The sequence below is a fragment of the Limulus polyphemus genome, unplaced genomic scaffold, assembly GCF_000517525.1.
Source record: "Limulus polyphemus unplaced genomic scaffold, Limulus_polyphemus-2.1.2 Scaffold342, whole genome shotgun sequence".
In the NCBI taxonomy this organism is placed as follows: Eukaryota; Metazoa; Arthropoda; class Merostomata; order Xiphosura; family Limulidae; genus Limulus; species Limulus polyphemus.
The window spans coordinates 60,654-81,909 of NW_013665952.1; the positions used below are offsets into that span (position 1 = coordinate 60,654).

The 21,256-nt window shown below is 32.2% G+C and overlaps 2 protein-coding genes across 4 annotated transcripts in view; one reads left to right on the plus strand and one right to left on the minus strand.

Annotated features, from left to right (window-relative positions):
• The window catches only part of LOC106457530 (lissencephaly-1 homolog), a 71,042-nt gene extending 52,763 nt beyond the window's left edge, over positions 1–18,279 (minus strand). Inside the window, exons 1-3 of one of the 2 annotated variants that reach the window (XM_022383499.1) lie at positions 18,198–18,216; positions 16,334–16,404; positions 12,310–12,518 (exon numbers count right to left, since the gene is read on the minus strand). In XM_022383499.1, the coding sequence (XP_022239207.1) occupies positions 12,310–12,347 (38 nt within the window). In that variant the 5' untranslated portion in view covers positions 12,348–12,518; positions 16,334–16,404; positions 18,198–18,216. Of the gene's footprint in view, positions 1–12,309; positions 12,519–16,333; positions 16,405–18,197 lie in introns of both variants that reach the window. The other variant, XM_013916959.2, reaches the window with a different exon arrangement.
• Positions 18,280–18,315: 36 nt separating this feature from the next.
• The window catches only part of LOC106457531 (methyltransferase-like protein 16), a 32,132-nt gene continuing 29,191 nt past the window's right edge, over positions 18,316–21,256 (plus strand). The window contains exon 1 of one of the 2 annotated variants that reach the window (XM_013916961.2): positions 18,316–18,407. The gene's annotated coding sequence lies outside the window, so the exon portion shown is untranslated. Of the gene's footprint in view, positions 18,689–21,256 lie in introns of both variants that reach the window. The other variant, XM_013916962.2, reaches the window with a different exon arrangement.

The following is a 21,256-nucleotide window of genomic DNA, read 5'->3' on the forward strand; positions in this document are numbered from 1 at the left end:
GTGCCATCCCTACATAAAGAGTACTAGCGCATTCTCCGATATTGATAGAGATTTAATTCAAACAATGACATAATAGATTCCAGCGGCGCCACTTCACAAAATACTTGGGATGGGGCGGACGTGGAGCAGAACAACCCACTGTCTATTATTTGGGGAAAAATTGGTTACCTAATGGAAAAGTGATTATTTTTAAAGAATTATAAGTAAATATGAAAATAAATATAACTAAAATACCGACCTAACATGCATAGGTAAGCAAAAACGTACTCTAAACACCTGGTTAAAATTAACAAAAACAAAACTGAAATCTTACCCCTTCCTATAAATTACCAAATAAAAGAAATCAAAACAAAAATGCAGGTTTTTTTTTTCATTTTAAGAATGAATAAACAAAACATCTGGTTAAAATTAACAAAAACAAAACTGAAATCTTGCCCTTCCTATAAATTACCAAATAAAAGAAATCAAAACAAAAATGCAGGTTTTTTTTTTCATTTTAAGAATGAATAAACAAAATAACAGGTTCAAAATCAATAAGGCGCGACAAGTTTAATTTCTCATCTAATCTGGGAACCTTTTAAAATCATTCTACAAATACTTATTCGAACAAATAAATCGGAGACAATGCATATTTAAAGGTAACGCGACTCTACTCATTCAAGATGGAAAACAAATAAATCGATACAAAGTCAAAAGCATCTTACGTGCTGCGCAATCGTGCAAGAAAACGTATCTTGAAGCGAGCAGTGTACACGTATATACCAATTACGGCTGGAAACACAAAAGCGTGCCGATAGGTTGATAGATGCGAATGCCCTTTGTAAAAGAGACATGTACACAACCCACGGTGATAAAAATGCACAAATGACGACACCAAATACTGCGATAATGAACCTTAAGTCAATTCCACATGCAAGTTTGTAAACCTCGGTTTGTTAAAACTATTTTTTCAAACTGAATACTGCTTATAAATGAAATATTATGTGTGATCTACAAAGTTCTTAATAAATGGTATAACGAAATGAAGAGGTTTATACTAAACACACCATAGACAAAATCTCACCAACTTTTAGACTTACATTCAGCGTTCAAAGGGAAACTTTACAACAATTACTAGCTGTAAACTATTTCAATGAAATTGACACGTTGTTTGTTTGTTTGTGTGTGTGTGTATGTAGTGCACAAGTGGAAAGTTTTAGAATTAAAAACTATTTTCGGTAATTTTTGCAAAAGCAGACCTTCTGCCATTTACAACATAAGGTATTTACGAAAATGTGTAGCAGAACAAAACTATCAGAGGATATTTAATGATCTAGTTCGTATAGTTGCTTCGATACCCTCGGTGGGCACAATACAGACAGCCCATTGTGTGGCTTGTACTAAACACAAACAAACAAACATGGCCCAGCATGGCTAGGCGGTTAGGGCGCTCCACTCGCAAACTGCGGTTCGCGGATTCGAATCCCCGCCCCAAAACATGCTCCCTTTCAGCCATGGGGGCTTTATTATGTGATGGTCAATCCCACTATTCGTTGGTAAAAGAGTAGCCCAAGAGTTGGCGGTGGGTGATGACTAGCTGCTTTCCCTCTAGTCTTTCACTGCTAAATTAGGGACGGCTAGAGCAGATAGCCCTCGTGGAGATTTGCACGAAATTCAAAACAAAATTACACGGTTGCTTAGCTACCATTAGTGCATAAGTTCTTATCTACTATTTCATAAACTGATGCTTTATTTATTGAAACTTCTTTCGTTAGAACCCCAACAAATCCAAGTAATTATTTAGTTTAATAAACCACTTTAAGAGTGACAGCATGAACAGCCAGTAAAGATGGATGTTTATATATTCATCAAGACACATGGTAGGGTGTCGTGTGGCCAAAACAATCTGCAGAACACACTGTATGTTGTTACCAGAAGTGATAGTTTAGCAATTTTCCACTTTCTGTAGCACCACCTGTGGTAATCCAAACTATCACATATTTTCAGTGGATTACTCTACTGGACCCTTACCTCATATACCAAATTTCAAGGCAATCCCATTAGGAAGTACACGAGATATAATATCTCCAGTTTTGATTGAATTTATTCCTATTTTTTTCTTCGCACCAAAAGTACGGAAACTTTATTTGATATAAAAAACATATTTAACTTTTATGGATTTTTTAAAATTTTATACACTGGCTGATCTTTACAACCTAAAATTAGGAATGTCATTTGGTGGAAATATACGTCACATGTGCAAAGTTATTCAACAAAAACCGCTCAATTTTGAACAAATTATTTGCGCACGCCTACGCAAAAAGTCACATGAGCTATCGGTCTAAAATTTTTACTATTTACTACAGCTTCACCTCAGAGCAAAAGTGGATCGTTTTTAGCTTTTTGTCATTCGGGTTAAAGACGGCTGATTTAAAGCATCAAACTATAAGGTGAAAGGACGTGCAGCTACACAAGTATTGGTTAGGCCAAGCAAACTAGATTAGCAGTTTCTAGCTCAAGTTTCAAAAGAATCATACGGGTGGACGGCTATTATTGATTATTCATTTCCAACTTTTTAGCACAAATTTGCTAAATTTATGAAATTCTCCTAATTAAAGATCGTTTAGCGTCCCGCGATATTAGCTTAAATAATGATGCTTGATACTACTGTACAAGTGGATGCGAGTGATGACAAGAAACTGTATTCCTCAACCAATAGAAGGGCAACTCGACCTCAATGCGCGGTAATTCCCGTGACCACTAGCACATGATCATAGGCTCCTTCTTGATAAGGCAAAGAAAATGCACCAGAAGAAAGATTAACTCATTTCTGAAATAGTGACAAAAAAGGGAAAGCCCATGGGGTGTGACTTCCATGAGACTGGGGATCGCCTACTGTAACAGCACCCTGTAGAATACTGCATCATTCTCAATCATATAATAATTTTTGCCCAAGTTTGTTTGTTTTTTGTACTGAAATAGTAGAACCAATGATGTGAGGATAATCCAGTACTGGTGGTAATGCGTTGTCATGTAGGGTGGAACATTAAAATGTGTAGTGTGGCTTGGACTATTGGCTGTTTCATCGTGGTTAATTACTTACAAGATAGATACTATAACGACAGATTGAAGAATGAGGAGCCCTCACCTGTGTCCAGAAACAAGTTCAAGTCACATCCAGTTGTACATATCCACCAAGAACTTTTTGGGAGATACTGTAATAAGGTGTCCTGTACTACACTTCCAGGTAACACCCAAGCCCTACATCTCAAACGAGGGGTGGACCTAAATGATCTCTTACTAGGGGGAAAGCACCACTCACAGAAGAAACTCTTGATATCAGCTTCTCCTGTGCTTTGTAACTGGGTTATTCCATACTTCACTACAAGAGTAGGTACAATCATCTGGAATTGGGTTCCCATCGAGAGAGAGTGCAAAAGATTACTGTGACTAAAGACACCAAGTCTGAGCTAGGTGTAAGGGCAGAATTACACCTGTAGTTGTACTTTTATTATTTATTTATTTTGTTTTGTTTATGAAAAAAACGTGTAGAAATGGCCAGGTCAATTATACAGATATACTGTGGAACAATCTTGAAGAAAAACCTCATCTCAGAAGTGGGCACTCAGCAGGGGAAGATGGGTTTAATACTTTCTGTCCTCCCCCATTCAATGCAAAATTCGGGTAGATATTTCCCATGAGGCAATACCAACCATTCGGCAGGATCCAATATGTAATTCCATATGTTATGTGAGCATTTGTTGTTGTGTTTTTTATTTTTTGGTTTCACTATCTTTGATATGATTTACCTCTATTTTTTTTTTGATGATTTGTACAAAATGAACTGTACACGAGGTGGTGTCATGAAATATGCCAGGGCATGGAGATAATACAAGATCAGTGATGAAGCTGGAAATGAAAAGTCAACAGGAAAGCCATACCATGCTAGAGCCTCTGGGTAGAATGGAGATTGGTAACCAGGGGAAGGCAAATATCAGATTCACATGAAACCACCCATTGTTATAACTAATGGGAGATAAATGTGGTAGGCAAGTCCACACACCAGCTTGCAAGATCTCCACCAAAGGTTGGTATCAAAAGGAGGCAAGAGAGGCTGTGATATGCCTAATCTGATGGGAGGTGATGTTAAAAAAGTGGTCAGTCAAACTCACCCACAGATTAACTAATGAACTGAAGTGGTTAAAATGGAAGGGGATAAGTCCCTAGAGTAGAAGCTGAACAATGGGAAAAACAAGCAATGGCAGTGTCCATGAAAGGAGGTGGTCTGTGTGGGATAGCAATGGACAGCCCTAACTGGGTGTAAGAGATGACTTGCAATGGAACAACTGCATAGTGAGAAAACAGATGAGAGAAAGAGATGATAACAAAACTGATCACCATACCAGGCAGTCTAAGTCTTTGGAAGAAAGCAGCAGTCAGGGTACAAATCAACTGGTCCTTTTGGCATAGAGGACAGGAGGCAGCAAAGATGTGAATGTCCGAATGAAGATACCACAAAAGAGAAGGAGAAAAAGCTGAAAGAAAGAGAATAGTGTGATACTAGAGGCAAAAAGTGTGGCTAGCACTACTCAGTAACCAGCAGTCATTAACATAGATGGGGGTAAATAAAAAACAACAATGAAGTAAAGCATAGGTGCTGAAAGTGGGTGCCTCCCTGGCAGTTAATTTAAGAAACAACCATTGAAGCATCAGAATGGATCATCATAAGAAGACCCAACAACTACAACTGAAGATTACGGAAAGCCTGAAAAGCTGCAGCCATATCCAGAATGTCAAAAAACTAGAGATCATGCCTCTAGAAACCAGATCACCAGAATCTAATGGTGGGGTGGAATACCCTGGGTCATGTTGGAGTGATCAAGCCACCACAACAGAGAGGGAGGGAAATATGAGTAGAGAGGCATTAGGGAAAATAAGGGATCATAGAACATGTGCTAAAGATCTTCTAGAGCCCACTGAAGAGGATGCCAGAGACCCTAAAAACAAGAGAACATATCACCCAGGAAGAGAAGGAGATTGAAAAACTTTCAATACCAAGATCTCCATGGTGGGAAGATAGCTGTGTTTGCCCAACACGATAATCAATAAAACTCCCAGGAAGGTGAAGATGCAGAGAACTGAAGGGAAAGACGGGTGAGAGGATGAGGAAAAAGAAGAGGTGGAGCACAAAAAGCAGGGACTTACAGAAGAAAGGACTTGCACAACCCAAGAGTTGTCAGTGAAGGGAGACTATAGTTGTGTAAAAGGAGAGAAAGGCAGGCACAAAATGTTTTAGAGCCAAGAATCCACTTCAAATAAGAGTAATCACTGAATGTGTCGATGTCCCACCCAGCTGGAGGGGGAACAGCAAACAGAATTGATAAGACAAAGAACAGGAAAAGAAGTAGCTCCATGGAACTCCCAAGGTTGGGTAGCCAAGAGGTATCTATGGTATAGTGAATTAGGAAACCAAGGAGTCAAAGGAAGATTGTTGTCATGCAGCCACAGCCCAAGAAATTGGAAACAACCCCATCACAATAGGAGTTGTGTCGCGCTCCTATTGGTGGAGGGCTGCTAAATAATCATTTACATGTGGATATGCAGAAGCAGGAGGTGGAAGGCTAGTGGTGGAGTGTTGAATATTTGCACCAATAAAGGGCAGTACTAATCAAATAAAGCTATTTTGTGAGGAGGTAGGATATCATATTGGAAATTAAACATCATAAACAATTTGTTAGATCCAAGTAAAGGCATTTTAATAGGAATAGGTAGAAGTAACTTATGTGCAAGTAATCTTACTCTCATTTACAAAGGGGTAAAAGATTTTGTAAATTAAAGTGTTCAGTTGTTTGTTAGTATCAATCATGCCATAATAAAATTTGTTCCAACAATGAGATGAACAGATTCATCAGAAACATAAGATCAGTAATTTACATCAATAAAAATTATTCACAGATATGACCAGTTTAAACTGCACATTACATATTTCCTTTATATTCAGTTTAGCACTTGTTAGACACACTACTCTGAAATGGCTGATTTACGTTTGCAAAAATGTTATTTTACACATTTCATAAAATATCTTCTTATCTTCCCATTTGTTTTACTCTACTATTCTATAGAACATGCCAACAAAGTTCTGATGTCGTAAGTACAGTAAACTTACATGATCTATAACACACTAACATGTAGTTACAAGTACAGATTCCTTTTGGTATTTAAGAAAAAAGTTCTAATACCTATGTTTAATCCATACTTGGTAATTTTACACATTGCATTAATAATAATAAATGTTACAGAATATATAAAGTTATTTTTAAAAAGGTACCAAAAACCTGAAGTTATGAAAAACAATGTTTGACTGTGTAAGCTTTTACACATTTTGAACACTATTTCTGTATAGGTACAAGATTTAGTAATAAAATACTATTAAAGTCTACAATATAAATATATTTATTTTTTAAATAATTCACTAAAATTATAATCAAATGGGCATAAGCACATTCTATGTATTATTACACAATTCTTTGTACAACAGAAACTGAAGGTGATGACTTAACACAAGCCATAACCATTGGTATTTATAATATATTGCTTATAGAACTGTTTTCAAACCATAAGAAAAATAATATTCAAGGTTTATGTGAAACGTTTTATAGTATGTAATGTAAAATTATCAAAAGACATGTAACATGAACATGCTTACCTGGTAGCTAATATATTCTTAAAATCATTATGGATATCAATGTTTTATTTAACATGCATATGAACTTTTCTCATTAGAAAAGATTGTACATTTCCTCTAAAGCCAACATTTATGGAATTGTTTTCAGTTAGGTAATGAACAACTCAGAATAACATTTTCAAGCTAATTTAGCATACAAAACCCCACATTAATGTTTTTTCATGTTAAGTGTTGGACATATACTTTTAACTTGGAGAACTATAGTTTTATAAACGCTAAGTCTGTAGACACATCAATAATAGTTTCAGAGATTTACAGCATAGAATTCAACATGTTCTAGGGCTTCCTAACCAGTAACAAAACTAGGTGTACAATACACAAAAGCCATCTACTTCTACAGAGTGTCATACAGAATACATGTAACCACATGAAATATCACTCAATAACACAAGACTTTCCTTAAAACATCATTTTTCAACCCACGAGACACGATCCAAAAGTGGGTCATCATAATGTGTAAAAGGGTTCAAAACAGACTTTGGAAATAAATAGTTTAATGTATGCATTTCTATTTAGTAAGCCAAATGTTTTGCATTAACGTTATTTTCTGTGTTATGATTGATCATCAATGCTTACAGGTGGATCCCGAGTCAAAAAAATTGAAAACCATTGGTTTAAAGTGTTAAGTACAACTGTATTCCATATCCAAATAACATTGAAATAGAAGTTAGAGATAGATACCAGTGTAATGAATTTGTTGTCAAGTATTTATTTTTAATATGAATGTTATTTAGATTAAGTTTGTATTTAAAAATATGCGTAACTTATAGTGTTGGATATGTATTGCGTATAACAAATTTGTTATATATTTATTTTGATGACAATGTTTGTTTGGATTGAGTTTATATTTAAAAACGTGCCTTTAATTTACAAGTAAGTAAATGAGCCATACATAAGTCTATATCAGGCTTAAGATTAGCCTATCGACAAATAAGCTACTAACCTCACAATTTCAGTAACAGTAGGTATTAAATGATTTCAAAGAAAAAATATAATGTAGCAGTTTTGTAAATTTCAAAAATTAAATACAGAGATTGATTTTACATACATGAGCAAATTTCATACAAAGAGAATCACACTTGTCTCAGGGCTAGTATATATGGAATTCACAGTAGATGAAACTGAAAATTAGGTAGTTCTGGGCAACAGATTAGTGAATGTTTACTCCCTTTAGTACACTAATTCAACATTCTTGTCTTGCAGTTCTAAATATCCTTACTTTAGATTTAATTATACCTCTTTCACTACATAGGTTCATTTTTAGATACACGATAAAAACAAAAAGACACATTTTAATATTCCTTTACACACATGAAATTGGTAAACTCTGAAGGGGAATACCCTTTCTTTGTATTTGTACAAAATGTTTTAAACTACTACAACACTGTTTTAGATGGGAACATGTACTTAAGAAAGGGAAAGAATGAAAGAATTTATTCAATATATCTACTAGCAAGGAAAATACTGTTCTTATTTCTTAAGGCTATTTTGCTATTAAACTCTTCTTATTTAAAAAAATCAGTGAATGATTCTAAATGTGCCAAAATACAGTGTTACATATGATGTGTAGTGTGAGAGTCAATCTAAGCTTTTATATTAAAACAATTAAAAATTCTAGTATAGTAAGTCAATATAACAATGAAAATTCAATCATGTCATTTTTAGTTATTCAATTGGAAACTGTGAAGTATGTATCAGAATTAAATACATTTGTAAAAATCACAAAGTCATGAAATCACATAAGTTAAACCATTTAAGAACTTTGCTGCTGATTAATATCAAAAGACTGTTTGAGAAAAAACACAAGATGGCCAATATCTAGTTCCACATTAGATCTTTACAAAAAAATATTCATTCAAATTAAATATAATTTCTCTCACTTTATTTTATTTTTTCATAAATAATTAGTTTTACTAGTTTATAAAAGAAAAACACTCATTAATACAATACAGGAACTTCAAAATGTATAATGTGTGTAAAATGAGACATGATGACGTAAACAGCAAGAGCCATGTAGATGTTACAGCACCAAACCACACCCATTATTGCCAGAGTATTGACCTTTAGTTGCAGTATACATGGCAAAGTCCTATATTTATTACATTTCACAATAAGTTTTACTTTTGGACATAAACACTCTTTAGCATATTTTGTCCACTTATCTAAACTACACATTTCCAGTAACTTTTATTTGAAATATCTGACCACAGAAGTGCTGCATGTTGTAACAAATAATTGTAACAGGTAACTATCAGAGAATATAACAAAAAGTCCAACTGTGCACATAGGTTTCCAAAAGTTAAAACCTCATAATTTTCCACTTTTAGTTTATTTTTTTTGGGGGAAAGGTGTCATTTAATACTCTTAAAATCAGCTCAAGGACTAGCAATAAGTACATGTAGTTAGGAGTTAATATCAATTACCTACTTTACCAAATTAATAAATTAAAAGCAAAGAAGCATAAAAAGAAAATGGGCAATTAAAATTTTATACATTTTGTTTTGTATTATTTTACAACTCAACTGACTAAAATCTACATTTTCATTATTAATATAAATTCAATTTATGATTTGCCTCTAAAAACATAGTGTATGGTTAATTCATTAAATGATTCTTGATCAGGTGTTTCCCACCTTGCTTCTTGTGCCATTACTCTTGATAAGAGTTCTCATAGATTATGAGCAATCAATCAGCAACCCCACTTGTGTCTCTGTGTGGCTGCAGAGGTAATACTTTCAGAAAGGTCCAGACAAGGGTAGGAAAGGGAAAGATAGAATTAAAACCATCTAGAGATAAGACCTTATACAAATTCAGTTTGACTGATAAAAATACATATTTCAAATGCCTCTAAATAAATATGTAGTATAATGTTTACATTGAATAAAGATAGTCAATAAATCCTCTGTAAGAAATCAGGATATAACATCAAATTCTAGTGGGGAAAGAGAGCACACACCACTGGACAGCTTCAACCATGTTGTCTTCAAAATAACTAACCAGATATCATGAAAGCACCAGACAGGTGCTATTTGTATGGAATGGGTTTGACTGTCATGTGGATAACTGATGAAACAGTAACATGCTGTAAGTATGATGACATGAGGATACTCAGAAACTTATAAATACCAGCCTTAACAATATTATTTAAAGGAAGCTGCTGCTACAGACATTACCAAGTGATGCAACTGATGAAAAAATAACCCAAAAAACATAATGCAACTCACCAGAAAGAACCCCCACAAATTTGGGCAAATAAAGGATTCTATCCAAAGAGTAAGAGTGACAGGACAGTTTTATTATAAGCTTGAAGTCCACTGTATAAAAATGCAAATGCAATCTTAGAAGAAATGCTCAGTACAAGCAAGATAACAATGCAAAGCATCTGTCAAAGAAAGAGAAGGGGTTAGAAACAGGGGAAACACCCTACCACTCTCCTGAGTTGTCCAAGTCTTAGATAAAAAAGAATTGGTAAAAAAATTTCCACCCATCCTTTGCACCTTTCTTTATATATAGAAATAAATTATGTTAGAAAAAAAAAAGATGAACCAAGGAAAAATTAAAAAGGGGTATCCTTCTCACCCCAAATAACATTATTTTTTTTTCATTCCATGCCATTTCAATTTACATTTTTATCATACAAAGGTTAAGGTACTTAACAGGAACTTTATAATGACAGAGTAACATAGGAAAAAATGAAACAGAAAATTCTCACATATGAAAATGTGTATATGCACATCCATGTAACACCTGTAGTTCTACATTATAGGTGAAGTTCACAATAATGATTTAAATCTACTTTATTTTGTGTTGTGATAAATGTCCCTGGCTACATATCAGACAGAAAACAAATTTAGGAATATGAATATTAACATACATGTACTGTATTTTGCTAAATAGCATTTGTGAACACATATAAGTAGCATACAAATACATTGTATAATTATTTTTCTTCTCTTTGAATGTAATGTACAAAGGCACAAAGAGTTGTGAAATTTATACTGCTCTATGATCAAAACAAGATTTGAGAATGCAGACACAAGGCATGTCTGAAAGAAAGAAAAGTACATACCACAGTAAAGGATTAAAGGCTAGAAACCAGATTAAGTAGTTTCTGCTTCTCTGCTACTGACATAAGGAGTGCGGTGAGTTGTTGGAGAATATTAATTCCATTTAATCTTGAAGAGAAGTTTTCTTCTCTTTCAACAATTCAGGTAACAGATAATTGCCAATGATTAGGCCTAGGACAGAAGACAGATGCAGTGAATGTCAAAAACCATACAACAGGTGGTGAGAGGACCTATGAGAGATGAACTTACATAAAAGAAAGAAAAACCAAAATGATTTGACAGTGATCCAGTCACAATCACAAGAGTACCAGAAAGAAGGGGGAAGAAATACCCACACATCCAAGGGGCATCTTGAACAGTTATCAATAGTCTGCTAAAAAGCACTGAAGAATAGTCATTGGAGGTCACAAGTTCAGAAGATTCCAATGGCTTTTTGTAAAAGCCAGAATGCAAGGTGAAGAATGTCCTTGAAGTTGAATGAATAAGAAGTATGGAATCTTTTAACTTCCATGTGAATGACTAAAGATATCCATTCCCACACCTGGATGACATTCTGTATGATCCACAAGAAATATAAAGGCAATTCTTTGGTTAAAGGTATGGTAAACACTCCTGCCATAATGAATATCCACTACTGACAAAGTAACCTGAAAAGTAACAATCTGAAAAAGACTAGTCCAGGTTAAAGAGTAAAGAGTAGACACTAAGCACAAGAAGCTTGGAAAGAAACTACTACTACAATTTTTACTAGTAAATTTAAGTAATCATTAAAATAAAAAATTATTGCACCTTACTGGTATTCTAACTGGAGTATATGCATGTAAAACAACAGTAGTCTGTTGTATCATGATACAAAACATGTTCTTTATATGTGTAGCATTACTTTAATGCCATTTTGGAACACAATACAATAATGCAGTTTACCCACCCACTTGTAATTATTGTGTGCTATTCTGATAATAACATAACCATATCATGGTAAAAATATTTTTATTAATAGCCTCTAGATATTAACCAATACAAAATAAAATGGGTTAATCTTCACATTAAAAACTTTTTTATTCAATAAGCTTTCGACCCCATCTCAGGGTAGTCATCAGGAAATGGTTGAAGAATTATCATACAAAACATGTTGAATGTGAAGATTAGTTTCTTTTACTGTGTATTATTGTTTATACTCATATTTTAATGATGAAATTCCAGTAATAACTCCTATATGTCTAAAATATTATAACAACAAATTTAAAAGTTAACTTTCAAAATAGTTTTTAAGACAATACTTCAAAAAACTATTAAGGTTTAACTCTTACATTTAATGATTGGAATGCACAAAATATTTCTGAATTTTGAGTAGTCACAGATTTATACTGCAAAGAGAGACAAGAAATTAAGCTTAATATCAGATGAATTTTCAAAATTTCCAGAAAAATAACTAATTGCAGATCTGGGATACATGTACTTCTGTTTTGTCACTTTTAGATCAAACACTATGAATATACGATTTCAGATTATACTCACAATTCTTCCCGTTGTCGCTGAGATAACACCATTTTCATAGTTTGGCCTTCAAAGAGAGAATATCCACACAAGAAAATAAACAGAACAAATTTTTATAACACAATGAATATTGAGGACAACTGCTCTGTAGCCCTAGTTGCACTACACTTGAGAATATGTTCAATCTAAATCACACAATGATGGGAATATTAAGGAACCATGGTCATCTCCTGTAAGATAAGTTATAGAAACCAGTCAATCACTTACACTGAAAAGCAGTTATAGAACAATCTTTTTGACTCATTATTACTCAGCTCATTGTAACTATAAACTTATATTTTAATCTCTATCAATAAGAATACAGGATCAAGATTTTTTAATAATACACCAAATTTCAAAATATGCATAGTTGAGTGATATGTACATCATTTGTGTAACATGTAAACTATGTGTAAACTGAATCAGCATCAGAATGCACAAAGTAACAAGAGCAATAGTTTCATTCTGGATATGTAAAAATTAATGTTTTTTGCCTGTTCCTCAAGTACCTTTCTTCCAAATGTGCATTTATTTCATAATTTAAATGCATGTAAACAGAGACATAACAGGACTCAAATACATCGTGTTGACCAACTTGGATTATCAGATTGGAAATAAAGTAAGTTCCAGCTTCACTTAACTAATTTCATGGTTTACACACAGTGTAGGTGACAAGATTCTAAAGCAATCCAAGTTAATATTTAGAACTAACTTTGTGCAATAATGTGTGTTATAATTCAAGAATTCAATAGATACCAGTTTCATATAAATAAAAATGCATCAATATTAAATAAAATATTTCCAAGCCAAAAAATACAAGCTCCTAATGAACTACATCTGTAGAGCACTTCAGTGGTAATTCTTTTTTAATACATATCAAACTGCAGAGGTCATTCAAAATAAGTTACATGTACATGAACAAGTGGGAGAAATACCAACAATCTTTCCATCTATATATATATATACACACACACACACACACACACACACATATATATATATATATATCTAAAGTTCCTTGTGTCGAGATGCCAAATTCATATTACTCATATCTGTGTGTGTACCTCATCAATAACAATACATGTACATTGCTTACAATAGATTTATGGTTGGATTTGAACCTGAGTTATCTTATCAGCCAATATAATGTACATCTGTAAAAGATAGATAGATATAGGTGGAAGTCCTTTTTTCTAAACATTCCAAATCTTGAATAAAACTTCCATTTTGATTAACATTACTAATAGAATATTAAAGATTTCATAAAGGCATAACAAACATGCAAACGCTAAAAAATTACTTCTCTAAGATTATAAAAACAAAATGTGTAATTTATGATGTTAAACTACTGTAATGTAAAAGGCATGCTACACAGTTAAAATATATTTTTCAACATTAATTATCAAAGTAACTTGTACACAATTTTAAAACCATGGTGTATTGTATATGTATCATTTGTTTAGTTAACAATTATTGTCAGTGGGTAACATACAAGTATTACATGTACTTCTGAGCCAGAAACCTACTTGTGAGTATATAAGGTATTTGTGTTGTAACTGAGTATATTGTTGCAACATGTTCGAACATTGGGTGGGTTCCTTTGGATTATTTGGTAAAACAAATTCAAATCCAGTCCATGTAATGATAACAAATTAGTTTATTTCTTCCTTAATATTTTCAACGAGTTTTCTCTGGTTAATTCATAGAGGTTATGACTTTTTCACGTGAACAAACCTGTTATTAGTAACATTTTAGTTTAATTGATTATCCAATAATGATTTCATCAATTGCACTGTGTAACTCTGCCATGATTATCATCAATGTAACATGGTTATTTGTTCTAGGTAACACTCCTGAATGATTTCTTGTTTGTTTAACACCCCAGCACTTGACATTACACTCTTCCATTCAATATTGGATCCAATAAACTTCAAAGATCCTTACAAATTGTTAGTTCTGAACATGCTTATTTTCATACTACACAATTCTTTCATTTCTAGAAAGATATATTATTGGCAGTCGTAGACACTAAACAGAATCAACTACAGTATGGGTATTCAAATAAAATCATATTATGTTTAGTTAGCATATCATTCAGCCTGCAATTTGTCTACCCTTTAAAAAAAATTCTGGTTACATGCCCCACTGTCTTGTGGAACTAATAAAACTGTAAATATCAACTATTCAACAGCCAAATTTACATTTATTCGGCCACTTGACTGGATACTTAGTATCCAATCAAATAACGTCCATTACCTCATTAATGACTCAAATGCTATTACTGAGTGTTATACTACAAGGATTCAGCCAGTATGTAAAGATAAACCAATTACTATGAAATAAAACAAAACTTCTAATATATTAAAATATAAAACTATGTCAATTATACAGTGTAACAGAAAACGGGTTGATCATTTCTAATCCTGAGTCAATAAAAAGATCTCACATATGCAAACTGCAAAAAAATTATACATACACACACACACACACAAAAATGGTTTCTGGTAAACCAAAAAAATTAAAGCTAGTACTATATACAATGGCCTATACTTCTATTCTTAAGTGAAAAAGCAGGGGTTACAGGTAGTGTATATTGGTGAGTCATGTTCTCTTAAGTTAACTAGTTCGAGAAGTGATGTTTCTGCTAGTCTTTTTGTAGTGTTGCACAACCACATATAATCTAGTGTGGCTATTGTTTATGATGTATTGTACAGTATGATATGTTGTACAAAAGTGCTGGTCACATATACCTCCATCAATTCCTATTCACTTTTAGCATCCTTGATATATTTCTGTGTATTTCTAATGTTATATTGCCCTTAGAATAAAAAAAAGAAAAGAAAAATCTGACATAGTAATCTTATCAATTATTGTAATAATGATCTAAAATAAGTGAAAAGCAATATATTCTAAATAGTTTTCTGATGAGTCTCAGGCCAAAGCTCTACTGAACCACTACAATTTCATGGCCCAAGCAGACAACCATCCACCTACTTTGTTACATACTCCCTCCCCTCCACACTCACACTGATTTATAGTGATGTTTTTCTCAATTGATCCCCATTCACTTTTGTTAGTATCTCATGAAAAACTTATAATATCAATCTTTGATACTTCAATGTTTACATTTTACAATCTAAGTAATTTGATAACCTCACAAAAAAGCTTAGTTTATGTTAGCATTTCAAAACAACCAGTTAAAATACTTATAAAGGATTTATAGATTCAATTAGACAACTTTTCCTATATGTGCCTGTAGTTCATTATAAAAAACATTTAAGTTTTCCATATATAAACTATGAATGTTCTCAATTCAGTGTTATTTTGACATTTCATTTTATTTTAGTTAGCATTTCATACAATACTTTATTACTGATTACATTAAAACATTTTGATTTGTGCTTTCATGTAGAAATTTACCTCACAAAAATTTGGATCTTAAAAGCTAGTTGTTGTTTTTTTAACTTTCAGATGTAATTGGCAATTTAACAAAAGCTGATCTTTTTGTAAACTGATGTAACATACCAAAATTCATTAAAAAAACTAAGATTTTGGAAAGGGTACTAAACTGGTTGGGTATTTCATACAAGCATGCACAAAAAATATCAGTCAAAACACTTAAAAAATATATCCAAACATTTTCCTATGTGCTAATCTTTAATGTACATTAAGTAACCCAGTGATTTCAACCCAGATCCATCACACTCAATTTAAATATTCCTGTTGCTTCTTTTCTCAATGGTGTATGTGCAAAAACAACCTTCAAGGACCAAATGGTCCCTTTTGTCCATATGTCATAATTATGTCTGTCTTCATTTGTATCCTTAAAAATTAGTGTGACACTGGCTACTCTCTAGTCTTCCACCACCTCACCATTATTAATGGATTCAATAAAAATGAAAATTAATGATCCATGATTTGGATCCTTTGTTTTCATTACCTTAGGATAAATGTCATCTAGCTCAGGTGCCTTATCTGTTTTTAATATTATCAATTTTGAGCTTACCAGCTTTAACTTCATTCATGGATATGATATCTTGTAGGAAGTCTGCTTATGGATTCCAACTTACATCTTCTCTAGTAAAAATTGATAATAAAAAAAGCAGTACTCAGCCATTTCATAATCATCAACTACTTTAATTTTTTAACACAGTGGCTAGATGTCTGGCAACCAGGAATGAACTTTCAAATACTAAATACCTGGCAGTGTAAAAATTTGAAAACTGTTGACTATGATCACCTCTCACTTAACTTAGAGAATGAGTAATAGTAAATAACGAGGCTGATTTGTCTTCAAGCTCAATGAAATGACCTGAATAAAACTTTTGCTCTTGAAAAATAAATATCGATAGTCATTCTTGATTAGTGTCACCCGGTGTAGGCATTTGCTAGAAGCTGCCATGAACAATCTTTGAAATACTAGATACCCAGCAGTCCATAATTTGAAATTATCATTATTGTTATTGATGTTGGGACTTATCAATATTCACATTTTTGGATTGCTGGGTATTTAGTACTTAAAAGATCATTCCTGGCTGCTGGGTATCTAGCTGTTATGGTTTTTAAAGGCTCAACTCTCATTCTAATATTCTGTTTTCCTTTAACAAACTTAAGTTAAACTTCAAAAGTCTTTACTGTTACTGAGCATTACCAATTTTTTCCAATGTTTTTCATATGCCCTTTATAATATCTTAATGTTTATTTAACTAGTTATTAGTTTTCTATTACTTTTATATGTCTCTAAGGCTTCCTTTCTAGCAGGCTGTTTGAATATTCTGAATTTTTAATACTTCTCATTAAATTTACATTTAATTTTCTTTGTAAGCTTCATGGGCTAAGTCTGGATTTAATTATTGTTTTTTTTCTAACCTGAACATACAAGCCTTATATTTGCAGTAAACTGTCCCAAGAGTAGCCATTTCCCACTTCAGACAAGCATTTCCAATCAAGTCTCTTACAAATTAACCAAAGATAATTCCTATAGTATCAAAGTTAGCTGCTACAAGATTCCAAAATAAAATAGTATTAACTTTGATCTTAATTTAGAATAAAACCTTAAACTAATTACACAACAATCCCTGGTTTCCAAACATTTCCCTATCTCAACCTTCTGAATGATATCCTCATCAGTAGTTACTTATAATATTAAGTTCAAAATAGTGTAATCTTTGGTTAATAGAGAAGATTGTCCTATGTTAATTCTAAAACTATCGCCTTCACCATCTGACTCCATGCAATCCTAGTTAACATTTTTACAGTTAAAACCTCCCATAATACAATTAATAGAATGTTATTTATTAAAATCAAGTTGGTTAACAAACACTCAACACAATATCTAAAAGTAAAACTAGTTTCCTTCTTCAAACAACCCCATGACATGACGTTTAATAACTAACATACATTTGCTGACAACAAAATAATAACACTAACACTCAGTACTTGTATTTGTAAACACTAAAACAGGCTAACGAGTAATGTCAGTGGTAAATTACAAGTTACAACAGTTTCATATTCAATAAAACATTATTACTATTAGTGCGAATTTTATATTAGAATAATATTCTTCTGTGTAATGTACGTTAGTGTAAGCTACATTTCAACACTTACTCTTTCTAAGTTATATAACATAAAAGTGAAGCAGTTTTAATTTATAGTTATACTGAATTAAATGTGTTAACCTTATTAACTTAAGTCTTAGGATATTTTAAAATTCATATCTGACTTGTAATTGTATGTAGTGTACTACACACACAATTTCATTTAAAACACGATAAATAATCTTTTTGCTATACAGTTGTAGCATAAGAAAATTAATTCATTATGAGAACTACGCAAGTTATAATGTTTCAAAGATTATGATTAACATTTACCTCTTGCTTCCAGTTTTCCAGCTAAACCACATTTACTCTCTACAGTCCACACTGCAGTATTGAATAATCTCACCAAATCTATCGATTCACGCGAGAACACGCTACTACAGATGGCGCTAGTGCTTCTTGCTAAACCTAAGTATTACTATCAGTAATTTACGAAGGCTAAGTTAAATTGTTTTTAAGTGATTGAAGCATAAAAATAAAGCGGTTTGTAGATTATACTTTGTTTCTCATTTACAATAGGAGTATGTGTGATTAATACTACAATTACTCGTATTAGTAAAATTTCTAGTTTATATGTTGCCTCATTTAAAGCTAATTGAGTAATTCTAATTTCTAAAACTTACCCATAACTTAAGTTATAAATATAAGTATAACTAGTTCAGTAATTGACAATATAAATATATATCAACCACACCTATAGGCTGTATTGTAAATTGTATGCTATATCCAGTGCCGATAACTATAATAATCTGGATTAGTAAGCGGTGAGTAAGCTTGCTTATTATTTTCTAAAGTGCTTAAATTTAGTTTACATTAAACTTCTTGTAAAATTGAGTAGGCTGGAAAATACCAACTAATCTTGAGTAGTACCATTGGCTTTACATCATGAGGCTACTAGTACTAGTAGTGTACTATAAAGTATAAATATAATACGACGTCTAACTTTACGTACAATCCACTGATCTAAAGTTATATCATTATAGTGTTAGGTAACTTTTGAGAATGGTGTAATTCAACTTGCAAATATTACAATTACTGAATTAGGATTTGGATCTAGTTTTAGTTTTATGTATATCAATTTTATGGTATGCATATTTTTCATTAGTTAATTGAATTATGTGATCAGAACCTAAAGTTGAACATTAAATTTACTATAAAATGATTAATTAATTAATTTATAATTATACTATAAATTTAAAGGATGTAGCATTTTGACTCAACCTTAGTTTTTCAATTGTCCAGGAGAAATATAAATCCAGAAATTGAAGACCCTGTCCATAAAAAAAATCTGAAGGCTGCCTTAATGCCAAAAAACTTATTCTTGGCATAAAAATGTGTGTTTTTTTATATTTGTGTTGTATTTTGTGGTTCACAAAACAGTGAAGAAGTACATATGCATTTCACATTTGATTTGCAGTTGTTGATTACATGATTATACTTATTCAGTTGTTTGTAAAGATCTGAGCAACATTATTGTAGTTTAAAATACTCAATACTAGTTTCGCAAAGTTTTCATATAAGTTTTCCTCCAGACCTCCAACAAAATGTGCAACATCACAAAGAAGTTCACAGTAACAGCACAATGAAAAGTTTGAACCTTACTCATTTATTCATTATCAGAAGAAATGATTAAGTTACCTCCATTTTGTAAACATGAATGTATTACTGTTAACATAGCTTAATTAGAATTATTGAAACATTTATTTCTAATCTGAGCAAAATGTTATAGGAAAACTTCTACATATTAATAGTTAGGTAGAGCGAGGCAATGTAATTGATTCATTGATATAACCAATTACTTATAAACTAGTCGATTAATTGAAATTGGTGGTTTTGATTACTACTGTTTTTGATTATTCCAACAATCAATTAATTGAAATTATGGTTAAATTGACTATCGTGAAAATAAGCAACTAAGCAAAATTTGTGTTTCCGATTATTCCAACAGTTGATTAACCAAAATCACAATTAAATCAATTCTTATAAAATAATATTATGGTTTACAGACATTACAATTTGATTATTCCAACTATCAAAATATTTGCTAATCAATTATCCAATGGTGCCATTAATCAATTACATTTGATTAACCAATTAGTAAAGTGTTCCTCAAATTATGGTACATATGCATAGAGAAAAAGGTTGACAGTGAGTGCTCTAGCCAGTTGCCTTCTCTATAATCAACAGTTCAAAATTAATGACAGTAGGAGACAGATTTAATTGACTAGTCACAATAAAAAACAGAGCAAGCAAATTTTGGTGGCAATAGAAATTGAACCCAAGACTCTTGAATTACACACCCATCCCCCCCTCCAAATCAGTAAAGCTAAATAAACTTGAAGTAAAAACAACAACTTATAAAGCTAAAATTGCACAGAGCACAGATGGTCTGTTATGTAGCCCACTAATTGCCCAGCTCTATGGTTTGGCATAATGTATTGAATGCAAGAGATTCATTAATGTATAAGCTTTGCTCAGTGGAATCCTCCCAAAAAATTTCAAAATATTCTTTTCCAATTGTCACTTTGCACATATGTAAAAACTTATAAATTTTAAGTTTGAAATGCTACATGATTATTAGCTGCTTCTTGAAACTATCTAGTGATGAAGCTGACATAACCATTTGAGCAGGAAGAACAAGTATATAAACAACTAGTGCTCTTAGTAGTTTAGGAATTGATATTCTTGTAGCAAAATAAGGTTAGGAAGTTTGAATTGACTTTCAAAAATATTTAATTGTAATTTGTGTAAAGATTGTATAAAAGTTGAACAGTTTTTGTTTTTTAAAATGAATAATTCATCACTAAAGTATGAAAGAACTAAATATATAAATATCGTTCACAATTTTCAGACATTGGAATAGTTTGTCACGTCTGAAGTGTATCTTGAATGTTTTTGCTGCCATAGGTCGGAGGAAAGCCTTTTATTTGTTTAATATTTTCTGATCTTATAAAGATGATGGACTGGTTAGACGAAAGGCTCTGGAAGTTAGTGGAATTCAGTGCATTTGAAAAATTCAGGAATTAACATAATAAGTTCAGTTAGGTTGGAAAATATAGAAAAGAAAATTCTAAAATTAGTATTCATTTCAGCATAGACTTTCTTATGAAAACATCAAATATGAAAATCAGTCTCATTATGTTGGATGAATGTGTCCATAAAGGAAGTTTTATACAAAAACATTTCTTGATTTTGTTCTAGAATGTTTTTAATAAAAAGTTGAATATCAAATGAGGCCTTACTAGTATTTTGTAAGGATGCAATAAATTTTCTTGTTGTTCAATTAAAAAGTCCTTTGAATTTAACCAAAAACATTATTAACTCTTATTAAA